This window comes from Chelmon rostratus, chromosome 6 (genome assembly GCF_017976325.1).
Source record: "Chelmon rostratus isolate fCheRos1 chromosome 6, fCheRos1.pri, whole genome shotgun sequence".
Taxonomy (NCBI): Eukaryota; Metazoa; Chordata; class Actinopteri; order Chaetodontiformes; family Chaetodontidae; genus Chelmon; species Chelmon rostratus.
The window spans coordinates 21,737,366-21,763,471 of NC_055663.1; the positions used below are offsets into that span (position 1 = coordinate 21,737,366).

The 26,106-nt window shown below is 41.9% G+C and overlaps 2 protein-coding genes across 3 annotated transcripts in view; one reads left to right on the top strand and one right to left on the bottom strand.

Moving 5' to 3' along the window:
• Positions 1-11,428: 11,428 nt before the first annotated feature.
• Positions 11,429-12,571, bottom strand: LOC121607744 (THAP domain-containing protein 1-like). Its single transcript, XM_041938687.1, has 2 exons — positions 12,114-12,571; positions 11,429-11,566 (listed from the first exon to the last, which is right to left on the bottom strand). The coding sequence occupies exons 1-2, from the start codon at positions 12,372-12,374 to the stop codon at positions 11,429-11,431; spliced, it is 399 nt and encodes a 132-aa protein (XP_041794621.1). The 5' UTR covers positions 12,375-12,571.
• A 12,068-nt stretch (positions 12,572-24,639) lies between these two features.
• The window catches only part of shisal1b (shisa like 1b), a 37,975-nt gene continuing 36,508 nt past the window's right edge, over positions 24,640-26,106 (top strand). For both annotated transcript variants that reach the window (XM_041939874.1, XM_041939873.1), the window contains exon 1: positions 24,640-24,944. The gene's annotated coding sequence lies outside the window, so the exon portion shown is untranslated. The remainder of the gene's footprint in view (positions 24,945-26,106) is intronic.

A 26,106-nucleotide genomic window follows, 5' to 3' on the forward strand; every position in this document is an offset into this window, starting at 1 on the left:
CTTTCCAACAAAAGGGAGCTAGAGCGCAACAAGGGCAATCCTCTCCACTGTCCGGTTGTCATGGCAACTTATTAGACACTAGAGAGCTGGAGTGGAGGGATGCACACTTTTCAGTCCTATTGGCCTTTTTTGTTCAATTACATGGTATATTTCACATTTGTATCTGTGTACATTCACACATTACCAATGACCTGTGTATTTTAATGTGCGCACTACAATAAGTCCTTCACGGAAAATGATAGATTTCAACTAAGCCTGCCAGGAGGTTTCTGCCTGTAGGGGCAGGCATGTAAATAAGGCTTGTATGTCTCAGACAAGCTGTTTCTACATTACCAATGCTGCCATTTCAGCAGGGGCGCTTGCAGAGCACAGCAGGACAAATATTGCACAAGCTGCCAGATGGTGGCCTAACTGGTGCGTTCACGCCATAGGACACGCACTTGCACAACACAGTTGTACTTCGTCAGGGAGGCTGTTAAATACATGGGGAAATTTTTGGATTTATTTATTTTGGAATTATGTTAAAGAGTACTAATGAATTATAAGTTGGGTAACACATCAAAGATTGATTGTTCTGTTACCGCACACAAAACTACATGAATAAATATTATATCACTCTATTTAAATAAAACCGCCCTTTTAACAAATCTGTTCCGTAAAAAACACCGGTAGTAGACTCCTGTAATCAGATCCGATCAGCTAATATGAAGCAGAGTTGAGCTGGTTGTGTTGACTGAGGCCCAGGTGATATGAGCCAGGTAAACACACACCCTACCCCGCCCCCCCAGGAGCACTGACACAACAGCTTTAACTAATCTATGGGATCACAATGGGAATTTATAGAACTCTCTCTCAACTCTGCCTGCTACTTTATCTCACTTTGGACAGCTGGCTAACGGCAGTGTGGTTGCCATGGAAACATGCTCAATTTCTGACTGAGAGAAATAAGACAGAACAGTTTTATCATAAGAACTCTCAGAGGTTTAAGGGAAACAGTGGGGTGAAAAAAAAACCTCTGAAACTTCTATGAAGGGCAGTTTTCTTCTGCCACTTGTGTCTGAAGATGCAGAGCTGTGGGCAGATTTTTACCGGCAGGAATGTCTAGCAGCTGTAAACGACATGTGACCTCTGTGAAACGAATGCATTTCTGAGCGGTATAACTGTTCTACATTGTATGTTTTAACCACTGACTAATTGCTTCACTGTTTGTTTGCCTGTAGACTCTGAAGTCTGCGCCTGAAAACAGCCACAAGGCACACTGCCCGGTTATTAGAAATAAAAATATACAAAAATGTTTTTTACAACCAAGAAATTAGGCCTCGCACAGATGGTTCATATTTCCTCTTGCCTTTGAACTCCCACTAAACCTTGGTCCTTTTCCCTCTCCTTCCTTTTCTTCCTCTTTCTGAATGGCATCCATTTGCAAAGGGCTGATGATTTGCAGCTCGCAGACTGGATAAAATCGCCTCCGCACACTCAAACCCTTGTTATCCCACATAGTGTTGTTAAAATATTTGAATGAAACTGAGGCACACTGTCACAGCACGCCTATAAATTACACTGGAAGCATACTGTCGATTCAGGAACTGATCTCTGTCAGGGCAGATCGGTCGATAACACACTTTTCTAAGCTGCCATGTTACGTACTTCAGGCAGCTTAGTTGTCGTGACCGCTATGTTTACAACAGATCTGTTTCAAGTTCAGATATAAGAACAGAACAAATTATTAAACGTCTTCTCTTGTGTTCCTCCTTCCAAATCACAGATGTAGCAGATGGTACATGGACTCTATTTATATAGCAATTTTGTAGTCTGCTGACCGCTCATGCAGACTGGATGAGCGGGGGATCAAATCAACAACCTTCTAAGAAGTAGATGACCACTCTCCCAAAGCAATGGGATCATGGTGATGGATGGGAGTAGTAGCACCATGAGTGGCAGTGTGTCCACACCTAATGTGAATACTGCTCCTACTGAGCCAGGCTGTCTGTCTGCTGTAAGATGCTGATTAGTTGCTAATCTCTCCTGGAGCAGAGCCATTAGTGATTAAAAATCATGGCAGGAAGAGCTTTGACCATTATGGAATTTTATGTCAAATGCAGTATAAAAATAATGCAATATATGGCCACAATCCAGCCAGCTTCCAGTTTATTAGGTACACTGAGTTAAAACTAACAGTTGTGCAATAAATCCAACCTGCATGAAGGTTATAACGTTCGCTTTTTGTTGAAACAGAGATGTTGATTCAACTTCTTGATCCTATTGGATGACGTTGGTGGTGCTGCTGAACAGCACAACCTTATAAAGAGAGGTGTTTCTGTTATTGAGCTTACACTCATTGACATAAATGCCTTGCACAGAATATTAAAAAGACTTGTCAGACATTAACATGATAATCTGATCATGAGTCTAAAGAGAGACCAAAATAAAGAGTGTTCCTTAAAAATAATCATGGGTGTGATGCAAAAACCGTTTAAGTAATTTTTCATTCAAGATCTGGTGGTTTCAGCTTTTACATTACAGTGAATGGAACATTTCGGGATTTTGGACTGTCGGTCAGACAAAAAAAGACATTTAATGACGTCACCTTGTGCTCTAGGATATTTGTGATGGGTATTATTCACTGTTCTCTGATGTTTAGACGAAGCAATTAATCAAGAAACTAAGATTAGTTGACAGTGAAAACAATAGTTCGTCGCAGTCCTATCGGACTCAGGCCTGTTTTGGAAAACGTGGGCCTGAGCTCAGGAACTGAGTCGAGTGCACTTCCAGCTTTAGTCTGAGAGACTTACTTTTAGATTGTTTTTGATTCTTACATTGACCATAATAACTACATACCCATACATAAACCAATCATATAACTTCATCCCTAAATATAATCATGTACAACATTCTACCTTAACATAATCTCTATATCAAATGCTGTAAACCTGTTGATTTACTCTAACTTGATGATATTCCTTAACCTTGTTTTCATCTTAAGTACTTCAGTTACAGAAATAATCCATAATAATATTAATAATAATAGCTCGTAAAGAAGGAATAATGATAAGAAGACAGCAGAAAAAAGGCAATGATTAGATCAAACAGGCTTTCAGATGAAGTCACATGTAATCCTCCCTGACTTTACCCGAATGTTCATGACAGCTGCCTGAGATCTTCGATTATAAACATGGTGGCGCAGGTGTCTGCCTCCCTCAGATTCATCCTGGTAATAATCTCTCTGACTTACTGCTATTTCCAGGCTAATTGATGTCTGAAAAGCAAACCCGTCCAGGTCCAGGAATAGATCTGACTCCCACCCACTCATCTCACAAGGAATCCAAAGTGGCATTTGTCCAGTGCTGCTGCTCTCCTGTCATGGCGGGTACAATGTACGACTACAGCATAGTACACTTGAATGAGTCACCAAAGCAGTTTATTCGTGTGTCACTCACACACACACACACACACACACACACACACACACACACACACACACACACACACACACACACACACACACAGAAGGTCCCCCAGTGTGCTCGGCAACATGAAAATACCAACAGCTGTTGTCAACAGTTTTGAGCAATTGTCCAGATTCTGATTGCACAAAAAAAGCACAACAATTTAAGTTGTTTTTGACAGAAGCACATCAGAGACAAAACTTTCCCTCATGCTGTGAAAATGTTTCTGAGACTACAATCGCCAGGCAATTCAAGAGGATGTCTGTCTACGTGAGGGCTTTCTCTGTGAAAGCACATGAAAGAGTGGTGACGGGGCAAAGGTGGGCAGGATAACAAGTGGCTCCCCTGCCCCTGCCTCCTGGCACTTTGGACTGTGTTCCCATTAGACCCTCACCTAGTAGTCTCTCCCGCCAACTCCAACCTGCACCCCTGCCATCCTCTGACCCCCTTTCTTTCCCATCTGCACCACAAGTAACAATGGTCAAAAATGGAGCACTCAAATTACAGTCTTGTGGTGCTTAAAATAGCCATCAAGTGTGTGTGTGTGTGTGTGTGTGAGGAGGGAGTGCGGATGAACCCGTTTTTGCGTCAGCCGTGCCATGGCAACCAGGCTTTTCTGTTGAGCGTCTCCCCTTCTTCTTCAAACGTTTCTTTTCATTACCATCAAAGAAAGCTGTCCACACCAACGCTGCTAATAGCATTCTGTTTGTGGTGTGTTACGTCATAACGGAGCATCCCAACGTACAGACTGAAGACGTGGAGATGCGTACAGACAGCACAGAAGGGACGGCTGAGACTGACACAAGTGTAACATTCGGGCTTTATTTGTCCCCCCCCCCCCACACCTCTCTGTCTCTGCATGTACAATGTGCATAGTGCCTCTATTTATAAACCATTGTGTGTCAGTTATTACAAACAAGAGCTAATTGAGGTCGCATGGAATTGAAATTCAGTTTTAAAGCAGACTGTTGCAGTGACAAAGCAGAGAGAGACGAACATGGTGCTTGTAATTATGATAAAACCACGAGGGGCATTACTTTTAAATGGTAATGCACTGATAGAAAGCAATTTTCTGTTTAGCGTTGGATGTCTACAGATGCACTTCTGCTTCATCAGCCTGGCGAGACGCTCAGTGTGTTACTGCACATCTGTCGGTTATTTTCCTGATGGATGTTACTTGACTTGATTTGTTGCTGAGTGCACCACGACAAGTCCACTGGATCCCAATTCTCATTCTTAATCTGCCACGTCTGTATATTAAACCTGCAAGAACTGATTGTTTTGGCCACTTGGGTGCAACACAACACTGATGTATCACCTAGATACAGATACAGCGAACTTGTTAGCAAACAGCTGCCTATTTACACATCCAGCAGATATGGCGCAACATTAGCATTCATTTGAAGTTCTCTTTCTGGCCAGCTGATGAAGATAAGTCCAATATATCCTCCTCTATTAGATCTGTTTTGTTTCCACCAACTCCTGAGGGAAATACATGGCTCTTTATTTGCCAAATGCTCCACAAGCTGGTATTGAAAGCTATTAGAGCAGTGAAAGTGAATGGTAAAGTTTCCGGCTCAAAAATCAAAACAATGAGCTGAAAGGTGCTATGAAGCCCTGTTAAGTAGAGCGCAACTGCAGATTTGGGTGATAATTCATGGTTTCATCACTATGAATGATCCCTTTCACAGTACTCACTTTTCTGATGCACTGTTATTATGAAAACATGGATTATAGCTGCTGAAGGGTATTCTTGTTCGTGTTTATTTTTCTTTGTTGGATGGGATTTACAGCCAGCGACTTTGGAGTATCCCCAGCTGACCCTGTCACAACTCACTATGGGAAGAGAGTCCAGGTCCAGTGGAGTTTCTGCAGAGCCAGCACTGTGCACAGAGGTAAGCTCAAGTCTGTGTACATGGCTGGCACTGCTCAACTTCCCGCACAGGCTCTGGTTCCCTGACATTTCCTTTCTTTTGAAAGACCAGCCGAGCCCGGCCGAGCACCGTGGGTTGAAGCCTGGCCTCCTCTTCAGGCCTGGCTCGAGAGGGGGACCCTGTTGTCACTCATCCGTCCGCTTTTGGCCACTTCATTAGAGAACCATTTTTCATCTGGCCTCTTGCCTCGGTCCAATTTGACATGGGAGATGCAAACAGTAGCTACTGACCCCATTAACAAATCTTCCAGGGTCAGGAAGACATTGAGACCCCTCTGTTATGATAAACTTTCTGATTCCCAAAGTGGATTTGGTTTCTTATGACCTCAAGCTCTCATAAAATAAATGGTAGATCAGATTTAATACCATACTTGAAATTATAAGTTTAGACACTTTAATTCAAATAAAAATAAAATATAGCCCTTGCAGAAATGTAATTTTTTTCCCATACCTACAGTTTTAAACTCTTGCCAAACCAGAGTAAGTGAATGAACACTCAACCAAACTCTCAACACGGTTGCCACAGTTTCATCTATAATCTGAAATCACTTTTTTTGATCCATGTGATGGCAACTGTTGGATTCAATCCATCCACTCTGCAGCTCCTATTTACTTCTGTCGATAGCACTCTTGATTTCATTCAGTCATTAATCATCCGTCCATCCATGTCGGGCGGAATGATTTTAGTGAAGTTCAGTGAATGCGCTGGATTTTCTCTGAAAATGATGAAATGATGATTGGGATGCTGCAGAGAAAATTACACTGAGTCGGTGTAACATATGGCAGCAGCGGTATCGGCCGCCTCAACAAGCCTAATGCACAGCACTTAAGACTGCGCAATTTCCTGCAACAAAAGAAGGGAGTTTTTCAGTGAGTAAAGAGCTTTTAGATTGAATAACCTTATATTTGTGAATTTCGACTTGGCTGCTTGTAGTCAGTGAAGCCGAAGGCAGCTGCCTGTCTCTACCTGTGCGCTGTCAACACTCGTCTGCCTTCAGCCTTTCAGTGAGCAGTCAAATTGCACTTGGTTTCTTCCACATTTCAGGTGCATCTTTCCATGTGTGTGCTGTGTGTTTGCCCACGGATGCATCGGAGAATTGGGGCAGCTGCCAAGTCTAATTACTGATAGATATGTGTTGTAATTGTTCTTTGAGATTTGGAGAGCTTAAAAACAAAGTCAAAATTTGTAATGGTTTTAAATGAATACTTACAAAGGAGGTAGAGATAAAGTCTCAAGAGCTTCCTGTTCTATTCTTTCTGTGGTCCATATTCACATTAAATACATAAATGAGCAATATTTGCACTATCAGGGTCAGCTAACAATGAGAAGCTGATAGCAGAATGTTTTGTACTCTCCTCTTTGCTAAGAAGAAAGAAAGAAGGTGGAGAGATAACACACTGCTGGAGAAAATCTGTATATTTTATGTCTGAACTCAGAGTCACTCACACTAGTGCAGCCAGATCACTTTTCACACTCACACACTCTAAATGTCTCTCACATATGCAGTGAAATGCTGCAGTGTAGAGCCAGGCTGTCATGACGGAGCTGCAGCACGAGCAGGCTGAGGAGGATGAAACACAGTACAGCGCAGAAATGAAAGGGTCTGATCGGCTTTATTTTAGCCGACACCAATCCATTAAAATATGCCCGCGGATCGGCCCTGATACTGATCCTCAGTGTCGGCTCAACACCAAAAAGCATCATTTGTGTTGTTGCTGATGTTTCAACTGATCAATACGCTGTTGAATTAAATGAATTAGAATCCTGACATCTTGGTAATAAAAGGTTAAACTGAAAGAAACGAAGAACCCGAAAAGCACTGAGCACTGACAGCGTGCAGTGGATGCCGCTCTGCATGCGGTCAACTTCCAAGTGTTTGGTCACAGCGTGTGTGTAGTAGTGTCTGCCTTGTGTCATGTTGAGGTAATGTTTTGTGATTCATGACAAATCGAATGGAAATCACATCGTCTGCTTTTTCCAAGGCTTTAGAGAGGACAAGAGAGTCTGTCTCCCTCTGTCTCTTCTTCTTCTTCCCACCAGTCTCAATGGGACACACACACACACACACACACACACACACACAGAAGGCCAAAACACAGACCCTGAGGTGCATTAAGTCTGAGGAATTGACAGATGGAATCAAACAGTGAGAACAGATGAAAGACAAGGCACAATATGTCTGTTCGTGCTTGTGTGTGTGTCTGTGTGTGTGTGTGTGTGTGTGCGCACACGATCAAAGCTAATCTCGTCTTTCCTCAAGGCGAACCCAAAAAACAGCGTCACTGTTCGCTCAGCAGAGGTTTGAGTGTGAATACATTGCTATGATTAGATTTGCAGTATTCTTCAGATCCCAGGGTAACAAAAACACAACCACAATGCACTGCCCTCCCGGTCCAAAATGGAAAAGGAGATATCTCAAGCTCAACAGATATGGCCGTCTGAGTAATCAGTATTTCAAGTCATCAGCATGATAACGAAGACGGTACAGTCGAACAGACACCTTCACAGGCCACATTTTGGCAAGCTGTGTCATGGAAGCATAATTCTTGCCTCATTTGAGGACTCTCCCTGGAAGCCTCGGGGTTGTAAAATTTCATAATTTCACAGCGTTCACAAAGCATTTATGGCGTGTTTAATGAACAGGATAATATATTTGCGAATCAGATTTTGGTTTATCACCCTCTCAGCCCTGTAGAGTAATCTCAGGGCGCCCTGCAGGTGATTGATGGCCGAGGTTGAGAACTTCTGAGGTCTACCGTGTTCACATAAATGATAATTCAAATATTGCCACGCCACAAGAGGGAGGGGAAAAAAGATGACTGATATTTGCTGAGATTTTACACAGGGTTTATATCATGCCTCCCTTTGTGACATTTCTCAATAAATGACGTGTTGCAGGCCTGCTGGGGGCTATGAGCTCTATACTGATAGTAAATCTCTCGCCCATCTGTCTTCCTCATTGGGGGTCTCAGAGATACCGGATTCTTGGTCATTTAGGGCGATTCTTTGAAAGGCAATAAAGTAAAGTAAAGACACAGATTAGCAGTATGTGACTAGCATACAAGAGGATTTGACCACAGGAATGCTGGAAAGGACCACGCAACATCTGTTATTGCACTAAAATCTGTCCGAAGTGCAAAGTATTTAGTTTTTGCAGAAACTCCTTTTTGCTATGTTGAATTATCATCATGCCGTTTGAACACCCCTGAACTGCTTTTCCTTGGACTCCGTGTACCCTCCACTGTGTTCCCTGGTCTTTCTTGTGAGCTATTATAATTATATTGTTCACAAATGATCTTGGAGTTGATGATTCATTCTTGGATGATTTGACAGCTTTGTCTTGGGTAGCCAAACCCAAACACTGGATGGAATAACAAAAGGTTTATACATATGAGAGGAGCCTGCTTCTTTTTACTGCAGGATTTTAGGCCGGCTACCAAGGACACCATTTTAAAGTAATCCAGGAAATGAGCTGGCAGGACAAATGTAGGGAGTCAGCGCAGGTCCTGAGCACGTTATTCCCCTCTATCCTTTGGTAGCTAATGTTTTCTGTGATAGAAAATTGACCCCACCATGAAATTCCCTTGTTTTTTGTTTCTCTCCTGTAGGAGTCAGAGGCTCTGCACTGGTAACAGTACTTATTTACTGCACTTTATAGATGAACGTAGCAAGAGTAAACCATCTTAAGTCAATGACACACATTTATATCCTATAAAACTATATATAAAAAAACACTATAGACATCTAACAGTCTTCGTCAGCAGATGGCATTTGTTCCATGGCAAGAATGGAAAGTAACAAGCTACATATATTCAAGTACTGTACTTTTTAACTGCAATTCTGAGGCACTTTCACTCTATGTGACTATTTTTTATGTCCACTACTTTTAGGAGGCCAGTATTTTATTATTCATTCCATTCCATTTATTGTTCAGTTGTAGCTACACATCAATTTGCAGATTAAAGGGATAGTTCGGCATTTTACACATTAATCTGTATGGCATCAACATCTACAGTCTCGTGCTCTCACACTGACTTCGCCCCCAAAGTGTCCTCTGAGCCGAGATCTGGCCAGTTGTGGTCAGTGCGAAAGTAGTTCCGGTAGGTTTCCTAGGGCCAGATAAGGCACACGTTTTTCCTCTCAAAACAGCACTCATTCGAATCAGTGATTTATTTGCATAACAAAAGACGTCAACCACAAAACGTCACACCTCGTAATCGTTTGGGTCTAACTTTATCCCAATTGCGATCAATGCGCGCAGGAGCCACTATAAGTGACAGGTAGCTAAGCCAGGTGTTTCATTCACAGTTTAGCGTTTGGAAAGCTAGTTACACCATGTCTGACTACAGCAGCGACGAAGAATATGATTTCAGCACACAACCAGAAGGATATCTGTATGAACCCGAATATACGGATGCAGAACTATATCAGATGGAGGTAGAACGGGCAGAGAGAGAGAGAGAGATGGCGAGCAGAGATGTGGAACGTGAAATCGGGGCCGCAGCTGCGAGACCTCGAGTGACTGATACAAGGTGGTGTACGTGCAACAAGTGCGAAGTTATGCAGACCGAGGTTGAGTGCTACTGTTGCCATGAATGGGACCTCGTAATGCCTCGCATGCAGGACCTTTCCATTGACGAGGAGGCTGGCGCATCAGCAGCTGTCTGCATCACCAATAACAACGACTTGCCTGCAATCCTGAATGCTGGTGTCCTCGAGACTTTTTTCCACATCCCGAAAATAAACTGGAAAAAGCGCCCCAAACCTGCTGGACCCGATGGCCAGTTGTCTGCAGAGTGAGTTTTTGTCTACATGCTGTTATTTTGATGCTATTGCCTTATACCCTACAGTAGGCCTACAAGTGCTCAATTGTAGCCTACACCGAGTTGTATAAAGTAGAAGTACTCTTACAAATGTTATTACAACACCAGCAGCTTGGTATTGTAGTTGTAACAACGTGATAGTATGGGTGTTGTCAATAAAATAGTAAGATAACTTCTACTTTTTACAAAGCTGCTTGCTTCTATGGCGTTATATTGTATTAGTCTGAGCCATGCAGTAGGCTAGTGCGACCTACAGTCATCACATCCAACATCGAATGAATCTAATTATAGTTTTATACATACCATGTCATGGGTGGCACTTATAAATATAAATACATAATGTAGTGCATCCCTAAAGTAATTTATGTTCATTTCATCATCATACTTGAAGCAAAATTTACTTCTGAGCATCACTGTGTCTCAATATCAGCCTACTCATGAATGCCCTTCAATCATAAAGCAAGGCCTACCTTATGCATATTATGTCAAGAGAGCTCTAAGGGTTATGTCGCCGTGGCCCAAAGTGTACTCATAAAGGACATTTTCTCTGAGATGTATAAAAACACATAAGGATACCTATTTCACAGTAGCCTGAAATGCTGGTGCATAAATAAAGATACCTTCCTGACAAACTGCTGTGTTGTCAATTAAACAAAATGTGTTTATATACAACCATAATAACTATGCAGTTTACTCAATGTTGACACACTTCATATATCTAATGTGCATAAACTTATTTTCTGTTTGCATTTCAGACAGTACAGGCTGGTCGCCTATCGCATCATAATGGAATGGGCTCTGAAAGGACAGACGCTTGGTCCTGGCAACAGAAGAGTTCTTCCCTCCTGCGTGGTGGCGCTAATAAGAAGAACATATCCATCACCAAGTGGACAATATGCTGGTTTCAAAGAGTCAAATGATGCACTGCAATTGTTTTAGAATTTTAAAAATCAAAAGCTTTACTGTGAATTTCTTTTTGACGTGCAATTTTCTAAAAATACAAAACAAATGTAAAGACACAAATGTAAATAAACAATGTAAATAAACACACTTCTATGACAATATATGTATATACAGTCTCAGTCATCTTTCTCAGTGGCAGGTGTCTCATGAAAGCGTGATTTGTGTGCTGAAACCAATTCAGCCTTGTTTGGCTTTGGTGTTGGGGCAATGTTGGCTGGTATGATGACTGGAGGATGTATGTGGAAAGCTGGGTCTCCAAGCTTCACATTGGTGTCAAGCCGTCGTTGGATGACCTTCTCCACCAAATCTTTCGGGAACTCCTGTGTTGTTGGCTCATACAGTCTTCTTGCAACCCACTGATTTGACTGCCGTGAATGGAAGACATTATATCTCTCTTGTCCTAGGAAAAAGGAAATGGGGGGGGGCACACAAGATAGGATGGTGTATGATCATTATATATGAAACTCAATATGGTAATGTGTGTCCTGTGATGCTGTGCGAATGCTATTTATGAGCTTACAAATAGGTATCTCTAAAATAGAAAGGCAAACTAAGATGTAATTCATTTGTATAACATTTTTTACATTTCCTGGGAAAAAAAACAGTTATATAGAGTTTTCAAAATGGTCTTGGTCTACTTTTTACTCAGATAAGTAATCAAGAAACATTATCTGTTAGCAGGCAATGTCTAGCAGCTAGACTACAGTCTGATTTCAGAAAGTGCCTGCTTCGAGTTCTCATGTCATTTTTTTGGACGGATTTCCAAATTACACGGGCAGGGTGCATCATTTGTCCATTTGTCATTGGTGACATGACACCGATAGATGAATATGTTTCACTCACTGAGATAGAATATATCTCAGTGCTTGCACTCGCATAGCCCGCGGTGCATCACCAGAAGACTATACACGGATGCTATAGAAAATATGTGGTACAATTTTGTTTACCTGGGGTGCAGGTACAGCAGTGCTCTTCAAAATACGTCTCTTTGTCTGTCCTTCTGGAAGATAGTCGTCCTCGCTGAAGTGGTCACTGCACACGCGAAGCTTTCTCATCTTCGGTAGTTGGGTGAGCTCCACGTTCAAGCCCAGAGAAAGTAGCCAAAGTCTCCTCAAAGCTACATTCGTCAAAGGGAATCGGTGGAATGTTTGAGGAGACCCACTCTCATCTTTGTTGGTACAGCCTGGATAGGCACAAGTGCGCACCATGTCTCTATCTCGTTTTTCCAAATAAAGAATAGCCGGTGGACTTCTTCTCTCTCTCCTTCTCCTAGCTCTAAAACTAGCTCGTTTGCGTTGCGTCGTCTGCACTCTGTAAACACCATCGAACACTGACGAGAGATCAGTTGGCTCGCACACAACGGTTAGCACTGACAGCGCGCATTGATCGCAATTGGGATAAAGTTAGACCCAAACGATTACGAGGTGTGACGTTTTGTGGTTGACGTCTTTTGTTATGCAAATAAATCACTGATTCGAACGAGTGCTGTTTTGAGAGGAAAAACATGTGCCTTATCTGGCCCTAGGAAACCTACCGGAACTACTTTCGCACTGACCACAACTGGCCAGATCTCGGCTCAGAGGACACTTTGGGGGCGAAGTCAGTGTGAGAGCACGAGACTGTAGATGTTGATGCCATACAGATTAATGTGTAAAATGCCGAACTATCCCTTTAAGATTTTGAAAACATCATTATTACATAAAATATGACACATTAAAGTTTTTTGAGTGCAGAACTTTTACTCGTTTTTTTTTCTCCTTCTAAATGTTTTTTTAATTGTCGAGCATCTGAGTAGGTCTTCCACCACTGTACCAAGGTCACGTTGCCACAGGCAAAAACAGAAACTCAGTCTAACCCATCGTTAGTATGCCCGTTTCACCAGTGAGAATTAACTGGTAATGTAGCATGAAGTACTGTTGCTATGGTTACCTGCGGTTTTAACATACCTTGTGCTCTGAATTAGAACAGTGGTTAAACTGTTGACTGAAACTGTGTTTGAAGGCTTCCTGTTGAAGAGACACCTGCCATCCAAACTAAACAAGTATTTTCTGCAGCTGTTGCCCAGTTAGTAAGAAGAATAAGTGGATTCCATTTTATTGCTTCGGCAGAAAGGAGTGATTTAATAGTGTGCTTGCATGACTGTGTAAACGTCTGACGGGTTTCAACTGATCAGAAACTGTGATTTGACAGTAATTACATGAGCTTATATTTCATTCATCCAAGGTCTTGTCAGCATCAGCATTACATGACCTTCCATGAGTCACTCAGCAAATGATGTGTGACTTTAATCAGGCTGAGTACGACTGTCAGTCAAGCTGGAGCAGACCCGACGTCGGCACACACACACAGCACGCACGCACACAGAATGCAGACATACAGGCTCATCATGTACACAACACGCATCTGTTCATACAGACCAGCAGAGATTAGATATACATACAGACGTACAGTGTGCACGCTTGAAACAAGTCAATAGGACAGAGAAGGTCCACTGAATCAATAGTTATGAATTATTCTGATATCTATACACTTTGCGGTTTTCACCACACTCGCTTCAAGCGATCAAGTTGCATTCACCTCCAGCCCCTGCAGCTTCTTCCTGTATGCCAGATAATTACGCATCACTGAAGTGACATAATATTTTTAAAGGCAACCTCACACACTCAGAGATCTTTGCTTTGCAGTGTTTTATCGGCTGTTATCAAAGCTGCTTTAAGATTTCTGAGAGTATACAGCTTTTTTCTGAAAATTCAAATGAAAGCAGAGCGAGGAGTATATGTTCAGAGACTAGCCTTAGCAATTCCAACACCATTCTACTGCTATGCCTGTCCACTTTTTGCTTTTTATAAACAGAGCATCTTTCAACAACCAGAACGTCCTATAATTTATCTAATTTGGGGAAAAGGACATGGATTTACTGGATCAGGTTTAGAACCAAATATTCTTCACCAGGTTTTCCATCAGTGTGTCTAACTCGGGTTTTTCAGTGCATGAGCAGAAGGATCTTAGCAGAAGGCTCTTGCAGTGTCACACACGCTGAGGTCAGAGGTCAGCTCATCATTCATGAGGAGCGTGCTCCAAAGAGCCCCACTCGCAACCTCTGGGCGTCCTGATTTTATGCAGCGAGAGACACACACACGCACAAGGGCCCTCTTGAATGCGACTCAGAAGCCGTCTAACGACCTTGGGCAATCACTCAAATGCTGATTGGCTCTTACGCTGTTAAGCAATTAAAGTGCTGATCATTATTCCTTCTCTAATCAACAGCAGTTTGAGAACTTTGCCACAGATGTCTACTCTTTGCTTGTCTGTTCTCCTAAATATAACTTAGTACTGTAGATTGTTTATTTTTGTATCTATTTAGTATCTAATGACTTATTTTAATCAGCATCTCACAAATAGTTTACAGACACACATTTACAACTCAAAGTGAAGTTATGCAGCAATTTTTGAATCAATGACTCAGAATAAGAAAACACAAGCAGACGTCTCATCTCAAGCCGATGGCTGTGGATTTTCTGCTGGCTGCGATGACAAATGTTGCTAGCAGCTGTAGCTAGAGAGTGTAAGCTGCTGGGAACTGGATGTTACTTGTGCCAACATAACCACAGGATGGTTTGAGCTATAGAAAACATGTTTCACTGTCAAGGATTTGAGGAATAACTGATGAGTTCGGAAAAGGTAATGTTGTCTAATGCAAGCTTCATTCGCTCCGGTGCAAACTTCCCCAGGACGGAGCTTCAAGTTGTCTCAACACTCTGATACAGTAGCAGTTTTGCTCAAAACAGGGCGAAAGTTTCAGTCCTGAACAGGTATTTTTCTAAATTAACCTCTACCCCCACAGAATAATGCAGTTAGTCTTTATATGCTTCTTGCCCCACAGACACCGCTTCAACATACAGAGAAATCCAAAGCTCGACAGGCCCCACGAGCCTAGTTACGATTGCTACGCTGTGATTGGACGATCACTGTTTTGGGGTTAGCGAATGGTCAAAAATAGGTGTTGCTGCTTCTCTCGCTGCTCACTTGGACTGTTCAGTCAGAGGGGTAGGGTTCACGGTGTAATGAGGCTGGTGACAGTGCTGTGTTTTTACAAGTTACTGTTTTCTATAAATCTGTCCTGGAAAGGCTGCAATGTGATGACAGTGTTGTGGTTACGGAGGAAGCTTGAGAGAGTCGGTCCCCACGACTGCTGTGCATCATGTGGCTGTGAACCAGAGCTACTACGCACTGACTCGTGTTAAGTTCGTCTGGATCTGTGTTTTTCTAAAAGCCTGAAACATAAACATCATATAAATAGTCATTTGCAGTGCTGACAGGCTTCCTGTAGAAGGCCTCGTGGAGCGCTTCTGTTAAAGCCTCAGTGGACGTTAAAGTTTGTGTCAGTGAACTAAATACGATCTTAACATCCCACCTGCTTCTCTACACAGCAGACAGACAGCTGTTACATATATGGAAAATCAAAGGGAAACTTTCATTATTTCCAGAAACAGGAGTGCAGTTGATGGATTGTAATATATTTGGTACCTCAGTAAATGCTACCTGAGGTTTTCATGGATTTTTAAGTTATCATGTTTGTATAGATTTCAGCTTTATTTCAGTAAATTGCAGTTAGTGTTAAGTCTAAGCATTTTTAGTAGTGGTAGCACTTCTAGCCATGTGAGTGGAATGGCTGCATGGATAGGCATGGTGGTCCGTTGGTCAATTGTCTCAACAATGACCGGATGGATTGGCATGAAATTTTGTACAGACATTCTTGGTCCCGAGAGTATAAAACCTACTGACTTTTATTGTTCCTTGACGTTTCTACTACGGCCACCATGAGGTTGACATTTGTCGTTTTGTCTTTTCATTCATCTCAACCACCAGAATGTCATTTTGACCAATACTTTGACTAAATCCATGCAAAAAGAAATGACTTTCCCCTCAGCCTCACCTGCACCTTCTGTTTAGTGCTAATAAGCAAGTTAGCATGCAAAGCTAAGATGGTGAACACAGTGCCACAGTGCCTAAACCCAGTAGGTACTTTTTGGTTTAGGGATAGATATTGTATGCATCATGAATTTGTCAGTACACAAATAGCTGGTCTTTTTACCTTATAAATGTTTTACACATACTCCTTTTAGTTTTATCTACAGACAGCTGTTATGGTTGAGTTACTTTTGTTTAGTTTTTTTTTTTTTTTTTTTACAAATTCATTTTATTTTTAGTTTATCACTGCTTTTAACTCACAGTCACTGGCTTGATTTTTGCACACAACTCCCTTGCAAAGTGCTTCTGTGAAAAAGCCGTCTCATTGTGGTATCTTTTAGGACTGTGGCAGTTATTATAGGCAGTTAATTAAAGAGAAGGGTGTGTCCAGCAACCTAACAAGGTGTTGTTGCTCAGACAGACCACAACGTGAAACTTTAAAAACACGCTGAAAGATTGTGAAGTAAAAAAAAGATGAAAGATCAAATAAATTGGACATTATTTTTCAAGCCTTTTGGCTAACAGGAAGGTGGGAATATGCATAATAGTGTGGAGTTTCAATTTACACTGAAGTCTATATGGGAAATCTGAAAAGCACTGAGGCAGAGAGCAGATAAACAGAAACTGGAGATGAGACGGGGTGAGGCTGGAAAAGCTTAATTGGATTTCTTGGAAGTGGACAAAAATGTTCAGGTCAGGAGGTCAGTTCGTGTTTTAGCCCTCTACACTCCGATCTAAAAGCCCTTTTCAGACATGGAAAACATAACACTGATGGCATTTTGGAGTTTTTGTTTAAGCCCTATTTGCTCACAAGCTGTATGTAAAGTATTTTCTGCATATTCATTCATCCACGCAGTTGGATTGCAAGAACATTGGAAATACACAGATTTACTGTTTGTCAGATTGTTATTGGTACAGTTTTTTTTTTAAAAACTCTTATTCTTTATAGACTGATCTGATATTTCAAGAGCGATCCCTGAATGCTTTAAACTTGGCTCTTTCACTGTGTTTCCAAATTTATTTAACAGATTTTGAGCACAAGAGATGAATATTGATTGATGGTTTACTCAACAAAAGGCAGACAATCAAGGCAGAGGTCACATTCATTTCATTTTCAGGGATCTAAAAGTGAAAATGACTGTAAATGACAAGAGAAAACCATATTACAACACATAAATGAGCATGATAAGATCCTCAGTGCTGCCACTCACAGTTGAATTTGGCAGCACGCTGTTTGCGTCCGCTCCAGAATGCCTCTCCGTGGTCAAAATCTGATAAAGGAGATCAATGCATCATATGTTAGACCTATTTTCCCTCTCAGAGAGCACACCGGGTCGACAAGTCAGAGAGCTGTGAATCACCGTCTGAGACGTGAGGAGCCAGACTTCCAGGTGTGTTAGATTTGACTCGGTCAGACATAACAAAAGCCTCTTGCCACAAAGATTTGCAGCTTAATGTTGCTGTTAAACATTTTTGCCTTAATGCCAGAGTGAGTTGTATTTCAGCAGATCGTCTTGGATGGTCTCTCACCCGCTGCTTCTCTGGTTTTAATTTGTAGCACCACATTTCTGAAGCTATCAGTAGGGTTGGCATGGCAAAGACGGCTGAGCTATAAAAAACTTATTAGAGGTGAAGCAAAAAGTTCTTGAAGTACAACTCTGTGTAAAAGACAGCACCTGAATGAGTTTTAGCTTATTTCCTTTCTTGAACTTTTGAGTTTTCAAAATGTAAAAAAAAAAACCCACAAGATTAAAAGCTCATAAACTCTAAGCGGTTCATTATTATAAGCTTTGAAGGCAGCACATGGTTGCTTTTCTTAATTAATCTTTGCTTTTATGAGTGACCATTCACACAGCTTCTGAAGGATTCTTTATCTTTATTAGTGGCAGCAGAAGATACCATCAGTTACTAATAATATGTCTGAACTTAAACACATTTTTATGTTCAATTCTGGTAATTTTTTTCCATTTATCTCCCTTCTTCTTGTCTCATCCTTTGTTATTGCATGACTTTATTATAGCTGATTTAAAACTTGTTGCAGGAACCTTAAAAGCTGCTAATTTACATCCCTGCTGCTCACTTTTCATACTACAGTCACTGCCATTTTTACAGCCTGTCCTGAAGCACCGTTTTATTTTATTATCCATCCTGTAAAGAAAAAAGACCACAAAAAATCCTTTGCAGCCAGTGGCTCTGGCAGAGTGTGGAATCCCTGCATAGTTTCCTCACTCATTATCATGCACCAAATCAACAGTGAAAGCATCAATCACAGTGAAAGAGACGGTTCCTCTTGAGGTGAAAAGCTATTAAACTTTGCACAAAAAACAACTTAATCTCAGGGGAGGATTGTTGTAATAATGCATCATCTTTATTCACCAAACACAGAAGCAATTCCAGAGCTTTATGACAGCAGCCTCAGCGTGTCGGCCATGACGGCGACCGTGACCATGACGGGAGAAACTTTGTTATTTTGTTTTAGCCAAAAGTAGGCTTTCACAAGAGCAGCGTCGCTGATAGTCAAGTAAATTCCTTGTGAAAGCTTTTCCCCAAAACCTCATGCAAAATTTACATGGCCTTCCAGTTTCATCAGCCCCTCTCAGTTTGACTGACACTTGCTCTCTCCACTGAGGCTTCAGAGCGAAGGATCATGATAGGTGACGGCGCTCTGAGGCTTTCTTGTTTCCACGCCGGCGAGGATGAAAAGAGCAGACGTGCTATTGACAGCTGGTAAATATGGAGTTGTGTCTTCTGACTTTGCTCTCGGCCTCTTCATCTTTTGAATATGTTGTACCAAAAAGATTTGAAAAGCTTTGTTCCAAATGGTTTATCTATCCCTTAAGTAATTTCACATAAAAGCGGTCGTTTTTGAGGACAAAGTCATTTGGGTTATTTAAGTTTTGAGGCATTTTTTCTTTTAGAAACGATTTATATGCCTCTTCTGATTAAATCCCCTCATGAAGCACCTGGTCTTACAACACGATTTCCAAGCCTGTGTCACCTCTATAACTCTGCCACATTACAGACCATTTAGAGGGGAAGTTAATTCTTTATAATAGAAAGAAAATTTGTACTTGAAACTTATTTTTGAGTTTTTAGTGTGCGTATTTAGTGTACGCGCTTTACTCTAATTTAATAAATATATAAAATATATAATTTTGTCATTTCAAAGTCCAGAATTTGTCTATGAAGCCAAGCATTTTATTCAAGTAATTATCTGAGCTGCAGCTAACAATTATTTTCATTATCGATTAATCTGTTGATTATTTTTACAATTAACTGATTAATCGTTTAGCGTATAAAATATCAGGCAGTTGTCAAAAACGCCCTTTGCAACTTCCCTGAGCCGAAAGTAGCATTTTTTAATTGAAGGTCATAATCCAAAGAAATATGATAATGATAATGATAATGATAATGATAAAATATAATGATATAAAACAGAGAAAAGTACCAATTCTCCACATCTGTGAAGTTGGAACAAGTAAATGTTTGGCATTTTTACTTCAACAAAAGGACATTTTTCTGTTGACTGGCTAATGTGTTCATCAGCTAATCACTTCCGTCCTATCAAGTATCCTTCTTTCCCTATTGAACAATATCTCATTTCTAAATGGCACTCAACTTGAAGTAAGATTGCAGACACAGTGCTTCGATGGAAGAGGAATGGTCGATGTTCTTGTTGTTTTGACAGTACAAATGTTGGTAATTACATGATGATGGTGAAAGGGTGGTGGAATCGAAAAAAGTCACACCATAGCTGACCCGAGTCTTTGGCAACATGATGACGGCAACAAAAGTTTGAAGTTTGGACAGGGTGACTCTCAGAGAGCAAAGCTATTTCAGTGTGATGCCAAGACGGATTTGTCACTTCACATGCAGTCGACGTACGACTGATTCAGAGAAAACAAAACACAGTGGAGGTATGACTCAAAACCTGTCAGAGAGCCTTTCCACTCCTTCGGCAGTACAAAGCAGAAAAAGCTCAAAGTAGGAAAAGTTGACTTAGATTTTGTATCCTGACTCCAACAGAATCTCATAAAATCCATCCACCAAACAATCAGATCTGAAAATGCCATTTAAAGTTTATATTCTGCAACAGTGAAAGCTAATTTCTATGTGTGTAAATATGCATATAATCTCACTTTGTAATTCCCTCCAGACGTTGATTTTAGTGAGAAATGGAGCTGCTCGGCTCAGAAAAAAAGTAGTCAAGAAGAAAAAAGCCATAAAAGCCATCGCCTGTTCGGCAGCATATTAGTGTGTTCACAGGGTTTGTTTGTTTTTGGAGGAGGGGAAAATGATTATCCTAATATTTTTCAGATGGCTGAGCAGTTTATGATTGAATCTTGTAATTGCTGATGTTAAGTGACACCCCATTGCTTTCAAGATGGGATTTACAGCTTCTCAACAAGCAACACTACCTTCAAGGCAATTAGGAGGACACACTTCCGTGAGTGAGGGAAAGCATGCGGACAGCCACCCTTCAGGGGATTGGCTGACAGAGCTAGTGCTATGTCTGCACCAGCATAGGGCTGAATAATAAAAGAAATCTTATTGCAATTTTTTTGACAGATATTGCGATTGAGATATGAGTCATGATTTTAGTGGGAACGGTTTTGCACTTAATTTTACAAAACAAATTAAGATGTAGAGAATACAATGTTTTAGGCCGGTGCATCTCTGTAGCACCACCATGCTTCATTTCTAATAGCATGTTTTGGCACATTTTATCTTTATCAAATAATATAAGTAGTTTAAGTTTTGATATTGCACTTGGACATATTGCAATTTCAATAATATTTTGATTAATTGTTCAGCGCTACACCAGCATGTGATGATCACCTTAAAAGGTTGGAGGTAGGGTGGCCATATCGCCTCACCCTAATGGAGGCGCACTTTTCGTATTATACTTGATGAACTATCAACTGTAAAACAGAAACAGCTCATTTGGGGAATTAAATGGCAAAATTAACTTTTCTTCCTCCTGGCTGACCTTTTGAATTAAGCCAAAACAAAAGCAAAAACTGAACCCAAATGTCCAGAAGTTGATGATTGGTTGAGTGGTTAGAAAGCAGCAAGATGCAAGTTTCTATTAGCAGCATCCATCTAAAGACCAGGGGACATGCAGGGACTTGCAGGGATTTGCAGAATTCCCCACGCCTCCTCTGACCTCTATCTAGTGCGCTTAAGCAGGACCCCTGAGAAAAGCTTGACAACAACATTCACTCACTTTATTGCCATGGGACTGTACAGCATCAGCTGCAGGCAGGACACTAATTCATAGCTGGGCTACATTTTGCATAAGAACCGAAATTCATTTAAAGCCATCACTATAATAGAAGGTAACCCAGCTCCAGAGGGCTGTGCTGCAGGGGGAAAGTGGTGTCAGACAGGAAAAAGGAAAAAAAAACCCACAGACAAGCCTTTTCATTTCATTGCACTTGGACCATATAATACAAAGCTAAGCCGAAATCTCATTTTTTGAAGATTGAAAGTCACATCTGTATCAAATAGCCTGCAGGTTTAATGGTGGACCGTGTAAGCCGATCCTCTACATTTATGGAGCCTCCTAAAAAGATTCAAAGAAATCTCCTGGAGCTTGAAAAGGAGGAAAGGCCACGCTAGACAGAAAAATTCCTATCATCTGAATCTTGCAGAGGAGGGAGGGACATTTAACAGAGACAGAGAGTCGAACTAGGATCGATCATTCTAATTCCATCTGTAAGAAGCTACAGGTATGACAGAGGTGATGAACACTTCCATGCCCACAGCCATGTGTATTATTAATGAGCCCAGCTGTGTGGAAGACAGTTCAAGCAAGGGGCTTGTCATGAACACAACCTTGCACCTCAGCATGGCCACTGAGAGGACACACACCTGGAGGTGAAACTCTCACCTTCGTCTAGCTACTGGAAATGACTGATGTATCTACAGTATGAAAGGCTTGGTGTCTGATGTACATCAAAAGCATTATGCTGTGACTAAGTGCTGCCAGCTAACAAGCCATGCAGCTTCCCTGCATTGCATTCATTTATGATGACCTCATTTCCTGAGTACATTTCAAGCCACTCAATATTTCATTAGAGTTGTAAGGAAAATGTGTAATATTTACAATCTGGCGTTGTGGGTTAGCGATCCACATAAAAACTGAAATCCTGGGAAGAATTTCATCAGAGCTTTTCTGTGACAAATAAATGTGTCTTTTTCAGATTTTATCATAGTTTTCAGTTCACATGCAGCACAAATGCAATATGGTTTTAAAAACTGATTCAGGCAGGCTATTGTTGGTGGTCACAAAGGGAGATTGGCACAAAAGACGGCATGTGGATGATTGTGCTGGATTGGAAATGACTAGCTATGAGTAGTTTCAGCTGTTTCCTCCAAACAATCACTAAGCCCATATGCAGACACACAAACACACACTCTGAGGATACATTATATTGCTTCTGTTCATACCTCTACCTGGCTGAACATCATGCAGCTCAATCCCCAAACAACCTGCCTGAGGCCTCCCTGTCACCCCATCCTCCCTTTCACAGAAACCGTCCCCTATCAGAGCTCTCTCCTCCTGCTGCATGTGGCCACGTGTCCTCGAGCATCACCCGCCGGTCGAGACGCCACAACACCCACAGCGCTCCACGGGAGCACCCCTTGCTTGCCCGGTCAGCGGGCGAACGTGCAGCGCCAAGACGACATGGCCATATGCTCATACCCCTCATATCCCCGCAGCAGAGAGATTCTCTATCACTTCATTCGTGGTGTGACTGAGGATTTCTGTCACTTTGCCCGTCGTGTGAGTGTCTGTGTGTGTGTGATTCATGACATTCTGACACTTTATCAACATAATTGAGGAAGCTGTCAGGTTGGCCCCTGAATCACCTTCCACTGATGTGCATGACCCAATTGATCCACCGCTTCACATGCATATTGACCCAAGCGTGCACCGTACTCAGGGGAGACACTTTGGCTCTCTGGCTGCCATGTCACATCAGGAACCAGCAGAGCAGAGAAGAAAGGCAGAGTATCACAGATACACCATGTTCCATACACACAGGCTGTGCTGACACTTGCAAGACCAAGTCACCAGTGACAGTACTTGTTTGTCTTTACGCCTGTAAATGCTACAAAACCATTCCAGCTAGTTTACTGTTTAGTGACGGAATTTTTTAACTTAGTCTGAACAGTAATTTGGATCGTTAATTTAATTCTGTCCTACTATCGGCACGGAAAGCGTTAGTGAACACAGCTGGGAGGTGGCCATAAAGTGTGTGCCCTTAAGCAAGCCAATCCACTCTCTTCAGAGCACTCTTCACCAGCACCTGTGCTGTCAATGCAATGTGTATTGGCAAATGCAATCACGCTGTACCTAATGAGGATTTTCTTTATTAACTAATTATTTTTTTAAGTAATTGATTTATTGTTTAGTCTCTAAATTGTCAGAATGTAGTGAAAGAAGCAGATCACAATCCTGCAGTCGAAAGTGACGTCCCTCAGCTTGTCTTGTCACATAACTCGTCAAAACTACAAGCTGTTCAATTTGGTGCCATGACGTTGTTCCGTACCATCCAACCAACCATCCAATCCTAACCAAGCAAGAACACTAGCAGTCAAACAGAAGGACATTAGGTGCGACACTTTTCGGACTATTGGGATTTCGGAATAATGGGCCTATTTTCCAAACAATGAGCAGTCCCCAATTTCCAGTGATGTTAAACAGAAAAGCAGTAAATCGTCACATTTGAGAAGCTGAAAGCATCAAAAGTTGGCATTTTTACCAGAATCATTCAATTTTCTGGAAATATTCAGGCGATCAGCTAATCAATTAATCGTGCTTCACCACCACACTCATTTCATTTTGCTTCCACTGAGCAAATACTCTCAGAGCAGTATCAGATGATGTATGTGCGTGACATGCTAAATAAATGCAATTCCTATGCGTACAAACCATGCAGTCTCATGCAGTGTATCGGTTTATTATGCATTTGTATTCCTCTTACATGCAAACTGCAGCTTTATCTGCGCCTCTCTTTGTTTGTTGGTATGTTTGCACGGTGTTTATCCAAAGCTAGATTGCAGCAGGGCCAGAGGGGCCTAGCCTCTGGACAGGCAGTGTTGGGAGAGAAGAGATTAGCCTAACTGTCACCAGGATGTTAATAAATTAAGAGACAGGAAGAGAGAGCAGCATTGTGTTCACAAGTGAGAGAGAGAGAGAGGGGGAGGGGGGATTTTAAAAAGCATAAAATGCAGGGTGATTTCACTCATAAGGGAAGTTGAGTGGAGAACTAACAGGAAGTCTTTTCCCTCAAGAGGAAACCAAGTCTCGTTACTGGAAAAGCAACTGACCTTGTGGCTTCTGTCGGGAAGGAGGAGACAGACAGAGAGATAAACAGGAGCTCCTACAGTATAGAGGATCACCCTCCGCTGCACACACACAAGCTCTCTCTCCCTCCCTCTCTCACTTTCTCTCTCACTCGCCCACTTACTCAGTATCGTTTCATCTCTCGCTCTCTCTCTCTCTCTCTCTTTCACACACTCTCTCAGTCGCCGTGCTCTGACGGATGGGGATACACTGCCAAGGAGGACTTAGGGGCGAGAAGAGTGTGTTTCTTTTCTTCCCCGCTCTGTTTTCTTTCTCTTCCGCCTGGCTTCCCTCATGAGCTGTTAATTCCAGCCCGGTCCCGAGGATGAGGAGGATCTATTTGTGAGGAAGGCGCGACAAAGGAAGAGGAAACAAGGAGCAACAGGGTGGTAAATCCTGCGAGCGGGAGTGAGCGAAAAAGAGCTTCTCTTTTTCTACAGGCTCGAGCAAGGTTAGTGAAGAAAGCTGCTTATCATTAAAACAAACACTGCCTGCTGTTATTATTTTACCCTCTGTTCTTTACTTTGTTACCTCTAACAAGACATTTCCTATTCAGAGCATTTCATAGTCATGTGCTTCCCATCCCTTAGTGTCTATTAAGGCTTAAATTAAATGTCCCCACAGAGCTGTTTTCTAAATTGAACAGTTCCTCTCTAAAAATGAAAAGTCCCCTCGTTACATTTTAGAGATATTTCTTTTTCGTACAGTACGCCTTCAGGTTGGTTACCGAAGTTTCATTCTAGGTCACACAACTGTGTAATTTCCCAAAGGTATACAGTATGTTTCTCAGGTGGAGTCTCTCCTCCGGTGAGGAAGCAGTGAATGAGCTGCAGGAAAAGGCGAGGACAGCTCGCTCTCATCTGCGCTTCTCAGCCGTCACTTTACACAGGAGGCAATTAAGCGAGATTGGCAGCCGACGCTGCCGGTAACTTGGAAACAGGCGTGTGGGAGACGGATGGTGGCACATGATAGGATTTAGGGGAAAGAGGAGCAGAGGAGGAAGGAGATTCCCTTTGTTCGTAGACACAAAAGCCTGGTCCCTCTGTGAAAAACCCCGCTCTCGCCTGCGTGTCTGCGAGAAAACTGGCCCAGGGGCAGCAGTTGAGAGCTTTTATGATTTTGCATGACAGTGAACATTGTTCGAGGGTGTGTGCTGTGAGCGCATGTGCGCCGCAAGTGTGTTTGCACGCGGTTGCATGCGTGTTCATGCACGCGCAAGGATGATACGTCTCTGATGTGTATTGGAGGTAGCGAGTCTCCTAGCTGAGTCCTCACGTTTAATCACCATAAGTGGAAGAAATTATTCACACCTTAAATAAGTCAGACAATGGAAGAATAGGACAAACAACCTGGATGAAGCATTTTGTAATTTCTGTAATGAATGGTTGAACAGTTGTGTAGTTTCCACAATAAATGAGCTCCCCAAGGACTCTGCCTTTGTATTTATTAGCAGTATATGATCGAAAAATGTCCTTGAAACCTGTAAAGATCTACTCACTATTTTTCACAAAGGCTTCTCACAGCCATTTTTCAGCGCAGATAAGATAAGCGTGGTAGGAGACGTTGAGGTTGGCCTCTGGCTCCAGGTAACAAAGGCCTCTGACGCAGGCTGA

Bases quoted from the DNA above. Each gene is read 5' to 3' on its own strand.
- LOC121607744 (XM_041938687.1), bottom strand. From the start codon at position 12,374: ATGGTGCGCACTTGTGCCTATCCAGGCTGTACCAACAAAGATGAGAGT. The intron at 11,567-12,113 runs GTAAACAAAATT...CCTTTTTCCTAG, and splicing joins CTGCTGTACCTGCACCCCAG to GACAAGAGAGATATAATGTC.